Source organism: Rhipicephalus microplus, chromosome 8 (genome assembly GCF_043290135.1).
Source record: "Rhipicephalus microplus isolate Deutch F79 chromosome 8, USDA_Rmic, whole genome shotgun sequence".
NCBI classification, from domain to species: Eukaryota; Metazoa; Arthropoda; class Arachnida; order Ixodida; family Ixodidae; genus Rhipicephalus; species Rhipicephalus microplus.
In genome coordinates, this window is record NC_134707.1 from 35651916 (window position 1) to 35662454 (window position 10539).

At 42.6% G+C, this 10539-nt stretch overlaps 1 protein-coding gene across 3 annotated transcripts in view; it reads left to right on the forward strand.

Annotated features, from left to right (window-relative positions):
- The window catches only part of LOC119165334 (gamma-tubulin complex component 2), an 83300-nt gene extending 77266 nt beyond the window's left edge, over positions 1-6034 (forward strand). For all 3 annotated transcript variants that reach the window (XM_075871534.1, XM_075871535.1, XM_075871536.1), the window contains exons 22-23: positions 15-169; positions 5655-6034. In XM_075871534.1, the coding sequence (XP_075727649.1) occupies positions 15-169; positions 5655-5694 (195 nt within the window). In that variant the 3' untranslated portion in view covers positions 5695-6034. The remainder of the gene's footprint in view (positions 1-14; positions 170-5654) is intronic.
- The last annotated feature ends 4505 nt before the right edge of the window (positions 6035-10539 follow it).

Genomic DNA, 10539 nt, shown 5'->3' on the forward strand with positions numbered 1-10539 from the left:
CACTCTTTTTGTAGAGTGATAAAAAGGAGGAAGATTTCGAGGAGCAAGTGAACCGCTTCCAGCGGAAGTTCCACCACCAACTGAGTGCTCTGCGTAAAAAGCTGCTTGAAGGAGGTGCCTCATCATCTCGGGCGAGCCTCGAGATCAATCTTGCAGAGATGCTGTATCGGTAAGTCGAGAGAAGCTGTTCTGCTGACTGCGAAAGTTTAGACAGTACCACACTGCTTTTGTGTGCAGACGCTACCCGAACTTTAGAAATGACTTTTTTCGCACCCAGCTCTTCATTTGTTTATGACAGAGTATATAGCTACTCAGTTTCTTATAAGAAAGTTCATTATATCTGTATATCACTTCTTTATGTCCCAAAATTCTTTATAAATGGTTTTTTATAACAATACTCAAGGCAATGCTCTTGGTCCTTTATCTCGTTATAGCGGATAATTTATTATTCCCGAATTCGTAATATCGATGTTTGAGTTTGTGACTACAAAAGTAGAACGCTTGCGGTGCTAAGTTCAGGTGCATTATAAAAAAACCTTCTGTCATCGTAATTAAATTTAAATTTCTACGGCATGGTGTACTTTCGACCCCCAAATTACAAGGACCTATGTACATTCAAACCTATATATAACAAATCCGATTATAACAAAATATTGGTTATAACACAGTAAATGAAAAATGTTCTTGTAATCTTTATTGCAAATTTTGGTATATAACAAACTTATTCTTGTGTAGATGCAACTTTAATTGAGAGTAAAAATTTGTTCGCATTTCAACTTGCCTCCAGCATTCGCCTCATGCTGGAAGGCCTTGAAATCACTGGCAGTGGTGATGTTAAAAAAAATGCGACCGTGGGGCTGAGCACTTCGTAGCGCTGAGGTTTTCTCCAGCTAACTGTTCCTACCGTGAAATGGGAAAGAAAAAGTTTTTATCAAAGAGATATCTCTGGTCACTTGACAAGTCAAATAGCTTAATAGATCGTTGGAATTCTCTATCTACTTTTATTGAAAGCATTGATCATGACACTTCTCCACTATTAAAAGTGACTGGGTCTTTCATAGTGAACGTACGTCTCTGACGAATTCATAAGCTACAATTGCCGTGTCACAGTTGCCCCGATTTTATAGTCTGATGGCTATTAACATGTTAGAAGGAACTGGCATGTTATTGAATGTCTAAAACCAGTTTTTTTTTTTTTTTTGTCCAACAGTGGAGCTTAGTGTACGCAGTTATTGAGAAATTTTGTCACCACAGTCGCTGACTGGTGGCCACAAGCTGAATTTTGGAATTGATGGAACAGCGTGAAACTTGGTGTTTTCTAGGCTCAAACATGTAACAGCAAGCAGTTACACTCAAACTTCGTCTCGGGGATCCAGATATAACAAAATATCTGTTATAACAAAGTAAATGAAAAACCTTCCTGCAGCAGACAGCCTTAGGAAGAAACCTTTACAACGAATTTTTGGATGTAACGAACTGATTTTTATGCAGGATTCAACCATGTTATGAGGTTTGAGTGTACATCCCTTTTCTCTAACCCTGTGAGGCATTCCGTAAATGTTAGCGCAGAAATTTTTTTTTTTTTTTTTCTAGTTTCAACTAGTGGCGACGAAAGACTCGAGATTCATGGAGATCTGGATTAATTCAACTTCACGTGTTATAAAATGTACAGTTCACTTTCAGTAAATGAAACTGGTGCTTACAGAGTTACTTTTTCCCATTTTTTTTTTAATGTTCCGTTTTACAGGAGTCCACTCTGTTGTCATTTAACTGTTCCATGAGCTCTTCAACATTCCACTTTCAGTGACCAACGTCGAAACTGGTGCACTTGAACCTTATAACAGAGTTGCTTCTTACACATGTATGTTTGTTGTATCCGAAAATTTGTTATGAAAGTATATTCCCAACATTATATATTTTGCAATACCACTTCATGATTTTCTTTAATATAACTGATATTTTGTTTTATGCGGGTTCTTTATATCAAGGTTTGAGTGCATCTGTTAAATCCTCAGCAAGCACCCCTACCTGGGCATCCACCCTCCATTCCTTTTTTGGGACACTTGGAATACAGTTGCGCCCTTTCATAAAGTACCGCTAACTCTTTCGCTACTGCAGGAAAGGGGGTCTTTTCATTAAGTCTGAAAACATTTGTTCTTGCTAGATACTAGCGCCTCATTCACATTGTTTGGTACCAAAATGTAGCTAAATAAACACTTGTTGTCAATAACATGAATGTTGTACAGTCGAACCTCGATATATCGAACGGCGCGGCGATCGTGAAATAGTTCGCTATATCCAGAATTCGATATAAAAAAATCTCGAAAAAAATGCGTCAACAGCTTGCTGAAAACCACCAACGAACCGTTCAAGCGTGGTGCAGTAAATACTCACTTAAAGATTCAAACATAGTATTTATTGTGTTGGTTTAAAATATTGAAAAAGAGTAGCCTGCTTTTTGTTGGCCATGGCGTGTTTGACGACTGCGTCCTCAATATAGTCCAGGCGATCCATAAGTGATAGGCCGGTGCCTTCAAGGGCCAAGGCAGCTACGACCTCAGCTGATGTCGGGAGCGGGGCACCATCAGCGCTTGTGGGATCCACCTCGGCAGTCTTCATTTGGCTGCTCAGCAGTAGCTTCGGCGACAATCTCGACATCCGTGAGCTCTGCCGTTAGGAGTTAGGCCTGTCGCGCGACAGCCACAGTGCGCGACAGGCCCAACTCCGAACAGTGCGCGACAGGCCCAACTCCGAACAGTGCGCGACAGGCCCAACTCCGAACGCACGAACACTGCGAGCACAACGACCGATGCCTGCCGATGCTACGGGGGAGGAGCTTGCAACAAGAGCGCAGTGTGCCGTTGACACCATAGAGGCTGCAACGACTGCAAGGCTGCTGCGCGAGTCCGGGTATAAAGCGCGCACATGGCGCGCCCATGTTGGCTCGCCTGACTGCTTTCCCTTTCCAGGCGGCAGCGCGGACCGCGTTCGAGACAGTCCTCTGCGTCCTTTCCCTCCTATACTTTCCTCTTCAATCTTTACCTCCCACTTTCCTTTCCCCCACGCGAAGCCGTGTCAGTGCCTTCGTATTGAAAGAAAATAACAGCTCCGCGCTTTTCTCTTCTTTCCTCATTCAAGAACCTCTACCGCAAGGCTGTGGCACGCGTACGCCGCTACGTTAAAGTGGCGCTCTCGGCGCCATCGATGTGTGCAGCATTCGTAAACGCCCGCCGCTCTACCGCTACTTTCGAGAGTTGCGAGAAAGCTCGCCGCCTGTCAATGGAGTGCGGGCGGTTTGAGGTGGCTGAGTTCGATATATTCATTATATGTCAAACTTTGTTCGAAATAAAAAATCAATAATGCATGCGATTTCCCGCTTGATATAGGAACCGTTCGATATAGGCAATCATTCGATATATCCGTGTTCGATATATTGAGGTTTGACTGTACATATATTTGTTATATATAATAATGAAAAAAATGTTTGTATAGAAAATTTCATACAGTGATAGCACATTGAACACTTTCAAAAGGAAGATAACGTGAAAAAAAATTCAGAATATACAATTTGTGACTGGTACTCATGTTGCAACAAGTGTACACAAGTTTCAGAAACTTATTGCTAAAAACTGTTTTTCCCAGAAAAAAAAAAAAAAGTTGTGAGGGTGCGCTTCCTGCCATTCTCGAAAGCAGTCTCTTGTCGGGATGAAACAAAGATAGACCCCACATGGGTGACACAAAACTGCTGTTTTCATCTGTGTCATTCTCTTGTCGTAGCAGCGCTTGCAGTTTAGGTCATATTGATCGGCTGCGTGGTAAAAAACAGCTGAAAGAAATCAATGGCCCGGACGAAGCATCGTGCATTACTAGAGAGTGCACAGCCGACTACGACCCCTGGGTTTTGTCTCGGCAGAAGCTGTATGCGCTTGACAGACGCGGGCGAGTGGTCATGTCCGTATGACGTCGAGACCCTAACCCTTTCAGCCCTTGCGGTGTCAATTGACACCACCGCACAACATACCCCCTAGTATCTCTGAAACGTAGCCAATACTGCTCATTCTTGGGGGGCATAGTTCTTCAATGATCCCTACTGCAATTGACATCAATATTGCGGCACGTTTGTGGAGGTAGCAGCCACAACGAAGAAGCACGACCGAGGTCTTCCGTGATGTCGAGGCGCTTAAGTTGAGGCGGGTAAGCGCCATTTTCGGGACGACGAACCGAAGCTGTTTCAGCGAGTATTAGGCTTAAAAGTGAGATGTTGGTTTCCATTTTGTGTACACCATTGATTGGCAAGAAAGAAGCCATTTTTTCTTTTTCTAATCTCTGGGCCCTAATTACCTAATTTCATGCCAGGTTAATTAATGGAAAATTGCTTGTACCAGTGGGTTAATTTTTGTCTGTGGTCTTCTGAGGTCCTAACTACGAGGAAAACGTGCACAAAAAGTCTATCTGACCAAAATAAAAAAATCCAGGGCTGAAAGGGCTAACACAAGCGAAATTGCAGCAAGTACACACTCCGCCACTCGTAACCACTGTTAATCAACAAAATGTGCGCCTCACATTCAGCACACACCTGATGGGCGCTGTGGCTTGACGTGTCGCATTCTTGTCATTCGTGCTGAATAACGATGAGTCAACGTGTTCTCCAGACTCGCTGCTGCTTATATCCTGAAAATTGACTGATGATGCGCTGGATTCGCGGGAAATGCGTCGTCTTTTGGGACGACATCATGATCGGCGCGCTCGCGTGGCTACCTGAAAACTTCCTGCGGGGAGAGAAAACTCCCCCATAGCAAAACACTAGCAAACCATCGTGGATCCCTTCATGCATTTCCTCCTTTCATGACTAGATGGCGTTGGGCGCTCTTAAACTGTGTGACAACGCGAGCATTTAAACTTGAAATGCATCGTTCAAATTGACCGATTTGAATAGGCGCGGTAGTGAAAAAGTTAAAGCCAAAGCCTAGAGTTCCCCAATTTTTATTTGCTTGACGAAAGCAAATAAAAACAAAGAATGCATGTGTAGTCAATAAAGCGTTTAGAAGCGCGGTGTTTCGTTCTTTATTCTTAGCGGCTCTTCCACCACCACCTGGAATTTCGATTCCTGACCATACCCCTTTCCCCTCAAATCTTGTTGTACACTCAAACCTGTGCATAACAAACATGGATATAATGAAATATTGATTATAGAAATGAAAAATAGCCTTGTAATAGCTAGTATTAGAAATATACCTTTATAAAGAATTTTCGTATGTAGCACTTATTTTTCTTATAAGATCCAACTTTGTTATAATGAGGTATGAGTGCATTATCTTTCACCATAGGAGTGCTTGCTTAGGATTTAATATTTTTCAGAATTTTGCAGTATTTCTTTACTCGGCAACAGTGTAACTCAATAGATTTCACTCTATCGCGAGATGCGATTCTGTTTATGTTTATGCAAAAACGTGAATCGGGTTAGCATAGATTTTTCATCTCAACTAAATGGGTATAAATTGCTATAAATGGCGAGTTAAATTATGGGGACGACATTTTTTGTGGCAGTAGAACATTGAGTGCCTTAAAATAATGCTCTAAGTTTCACAAATTTGACAGTCAGTTCCTCTCAAGTCACTCCTGAAAGGGCTTACAGTTTCACGATCTCTTTGCAGGATCGATTTCAACCGCTTCTATTCGAGTACTACGCAGTAACTGAGTGGGGCCTGCAGAAACCTCAAGACACTTTTACGGCAGGCGGCAGCGTGAACGAAAGGCGCTCTACGTGCTTCACATGTAAACTTTGTACCATTGCGCTCCATCACGCCTGCTTTTCTTTGATGTGAAGACTGCTACTTAACTGCCGTTTACTCTTGACTTCCACGAGTTCATTGGCGCTGCCGCGCTACTGATGGACGGGCTTGCGCTTTCATTTTCGCTGCTTGAGCAAGTAGCATCGTCGGCTGCGGGGAAATTAACGAGCACTCGGCATTGAAGCACTCCTTGAGGTGACCGCAATGTTTGTTTCGTCGAATACGGTGGTGAAAAACTGAGAGCATGCAATTGCTGGTCGATCGCAGTGTGCAAGCCGAAGCGGTATGCCTCGTCGTGATGAACCAGCGATTGTACTGCTAGAGAATGCATCGTGTGTTCTACTTCTCTACCTTCTTGCATTTTCGTTTACCGATGCAGTATGATGGTTTTTGTTGCTATCCAATGTCAGTCACTGGCCCCATACGGCGACAGCACGAAAGCAGTTGGCTGTGTTTAAACTGGTATATATCGTGCCATGGGAGGAAAGTTTAGTAAAACATTAGTGCACTCGAATTTGTCATTGTGGGATTTAGTGTGCATTTTGTACTGCATTTATCGTCCTTTTTTTTCTTTCCTGTTACGTTTAAATTCCACTGTGTGTACAACTTCAAAGCTTTAGTTAGGATATCTCTACATGTTAGTGCATAAAGCTTAAGTGGTGCCATTGTAAATGAAGTGGTGCCATTGTATTTGCACACATTGAAGTGCCATTGTAGTTGCGCACATTGAAGTGCCATTGAATGGAGCAGCACTAGGCTGTGCAACATTGGGCTGCCCCCAAACTTGTTACATGAGCTGATCGGATTTCAACTTCGGAGCACCTGGTGTTTTTCTCTCACGTTGCTCGCACCAGTAATAACTCATTTTAGTGAAACATACACCGCTTAAAATGAGGTTGTGCACATATTTAGTGTTTCCAGGATCGTTCGGAACTGATGAAATTACCTTTCATTGGTTAATGCTCAGCAGCAATAAGGTCTTAACAATTATTAAAAATTGGTCACTTGGCTCTTGTAGGCATGTGCTTTGTTGTTACCGTGCTGCATTGTTAGCTGCAGATCTGTGGCCGGAAGTCACTAGTGCCAAAGAAAGTGGGTTGCCATATTTTGGCCACAGGTTTTAAATTTCTTTAGTCGGTTTTACTGAACTTACAATGGGCTTTAGATGGTCATTCTGCCCACTACCTATTCTGTTTATTACTCTCAGGTTTATTTTGACAGCCATTTTTTATTCTGCTTAGGCCATAAAAAAATCGTCCTTGGAAGAAAGCATAACTAAATCTTGTTGGGAAGCCTGTTTGAGAGAGGTGGATTTCACTCGTAAAGCAGTTTGCGATACTCTGTGCTCAAAGCATTCACAAACTTTGCTAATATATATAAAAAAACCACCGGAGGGCATTAGTTAGTTGTATAAATACATCAATGACAAGTTGTAACTGGCACATTTTACAGCTAAGCAAAAATTTCTGGTTCATTTCATTTCGTCATTTCAGGTTCATCATACTTTGCATTCTTGTGAAAATGGGGCTGCAGGTGTTCAGACTCTACTACAGCTGATCTCTCAGCCTTCATTTTTCTTTAACCTCGGTAAAACTTGACATCTAATCATTCGAGCAAAGGAGGTGATAGGGGTATTACATGAATTGATCAGTGGTCTTAAAAACTGACATCAGTTTTTGACTGTCTCAAAAGTTTGCTTGAATAGGATTTGGTTTCTTTTTTATCTGTGTCCTGCAGTGTGGGATGGATACCATTTGGAATAATGTTAAGTGTGATGGTGTCTTGTTTTGTAACACAATTGCATAGTTACAGTGCTAGCCCAAGAGTTAAGCTTTGTTAAGAAGTTGACTGTAGTAATTCGTAATGAAAGTTACAGCCACATCATCTAGTTATCGTGTCGCTATATTCATCGTGAATTGCACTGAACGTGCTGTGCTGTAGTGGGTTACTTTGTCACTTGGGCCAGGAAAGGCAAAGCCTGTCGAAAGTCTTGTCACAAATGAGAAACTGTCATGCACTTAAGGCTACACATTAGAAATTTGGCGGGCACACATTATTGTGCATTCTTCCACAGACAATGCTTGTAACGACTTGTTCAGAATGCAAAATGATTGGCCTATGTTTTGGACATAATAGCACAATAGGAAATAATATTACTGTTTGTTGACTTCACCCCTTTTACCGATGTTGTCTTTTTTGCATATCAGTGCGTGCCATCATGACCAGTTGTCTACCTGTAGGCTTTTCTGGTAGAGGCAGACAGTTTGTTTGCTAGTGATAATGTTTTAGTGGGTGTTTGAGGCTCACGCCATGCATTTGATCTCGTTACCTCTGGGTGGAGTTGGAACAGTTGGAAGGAATGTGCACTGTCTGGTACTATCAAGTGGGCATTGTTGAGTGTACGGGTCAGTTTGATCCCTTTATTACAATAAACAGATTGGAATGATTCTGCTTTGTCTTGGTGAATAACTTTTCATTTGAGTATGTGAGGTATTGAGATATGTACAGTACTCGTGAACCGAAACACTGAAGTTTAGAACAAAGAGATACTGTACAAAGAGATATTCACTCTATCGTGCAGCCAACACGTGTGCATTTATTAACTGCCGTTACATCGACGAGCTTGCCATCCGAATATAATTAGTCATGCTTACAAAGTGTCAATACAACACATATGCAAGGTAACAAATGCAAGCAATATGACGCCGCCCCGCCGCGGTGGTCTAGTGGCTAAGGTACTTGGCTGCTGACCCGCAGGTCGCGGGTTCAAATCCCGGCTGCGGCAGCTGCATTTCCGATGGAGGTGGAAATGTCGTAGGCCCGTGTGCTCAGATTGGGGTGCACGTTAAAGAAGCCCAGGTGGTCAAAATTTCCGGAGCCCTCCTCTACGGCGTCTCTCATAATCATATGGTGGTTTTGGGACGTTAAACCCCACAAATTAATCAAGCAATATGACGCCGCGAACGCGGGGTTGCAAACTTTCGACACAGCCCATGGACCATGCCGAGAGCCACTGATAGCTGAAAGCCGCTGAGAACCGCACTAGAAACGATGCATATGCTACTTACGGCAACATGTACATCTCGATGGCTGGCCGGCACTGGGGATCAAACCTGGTACCTCCTGTAGCTGAAGCGGACACGCTCTTGCAATGCCACAGCTGCGGTGAGGGCTCTAGTTATTATAGTGCTGCATATCGGTCCCAAGAAATGTGAAGAAACTTAAAAAGACATAAATGAACTAAACGTCGTGGTCCTCTTGGGTGGAGGGTCCCCAATGCAGAAATACTGCATGTGTGATCACATTTATTGAAAATTGCTAAGCCTTTTTTTTTAATATTCCCACAGCAGAGTCAAGTTATACAAGTAAGTGCTGCCCCAATGTGCAAACTATAATGTAACGCTAAGCTTGTCTGCACAAGTTTTGGTATATGTACCACATCAATAAAATATTTGCCTCACTCTTGCTCAATGATATAGAATTAACATATTTGCACAGCGAAAGACTACAAGTAGTTATGATGTATATGCTCACAAAATGTAATTATTTAAAATATCATGTAATCTCAAAAAATGGAGAAATGGAAGCTTTCTAAACGTTATCGGCTTGCAATTTTTCTCAAAATGGTCCCAAAATTGAAATCCTCGCAATGTGAAGCAACGTCACATATACGAAACATAGAGAATTTTTCATTGGGGGCTTGCCATTTTCTCTCTAAATGGTGCCAAAATTTAATTATTGAAAATGCGATGCAACTTGGAAAAATAAACTGTCCGAAAACTATAGGCTACTGATTTTGTTTCAAAACTGCCCTAAAATTGAATTATCAGTATTTGACGCAAGCTCGAAAATTCAAAATTTTCAAAGGCCTCAAAAAACTTGCCATTTTGAATAAAGTTGTTTCTCTCTCTCTCTCTCTCAATCGGCTGTGAGAACAAGCAGAGCCGCCGCCTGGTGGCAACTGTCCATAGAGGCGAAGTGTCGATTGCTCCGTGCGTCTTCTGCTAGCCACGTAGTGTTTCTCTGTGCACGTAGTACGTCATGCACGTTTCCGAAGTGTGGTTTTTCCGGTGAGGTCGGCACGAGTGCAACTTTTCTACGTATGCCTGAAATGAGTTACTGTGCATAACCGTCTGCTTAGATTTAGGAACGTTTTAAAGCCCAGATGTTGAAAATTAATGCAGACTGCATGCTTTATATATGATGTACAATTTCACTGTAAATTTCATCTTTTTTACATTGGTTTCGGCGTGTGTGTGTCATTGTTAGTGACCAACGAAAGGCAGTGGCATTTTTTTGACTGGAAAATAAAACATGCTTGTTCCAGTAACCAGGCCTTTGTTGTAGCACGTGGTAAACGCAGTGTAGCGCAAAGCGCCATCGGCCAATAAATTTCTTGACCTGACTTGTATACTGTCCCCCATGCAGATGACGAAAATGTAAATAAGTAGTTCAGTCACGGTACACTAGTGCATAGCAAATTGCGTACAAACAACACAGAAAAGGCGTGGTTTAGTGCTAAAGAGGGAAGAGAATCGCCTAGCGCGACCATTTCTGTGAAAGGCAAAATGTGCTTTACTCGCGGTTAATGTGAACATCGAATAGGCGTTGTGCACCGATTCAGTAGAGAAGAGCGTGCATATTGCCACGAGGAATTGCTAAGGCGCAGTACAACGCAGACGTTGTTAAAAGAGGAACGCTGACGGCATCGCTACGACTCATGAAGCCCGCCGGAAGGCACGAGCCG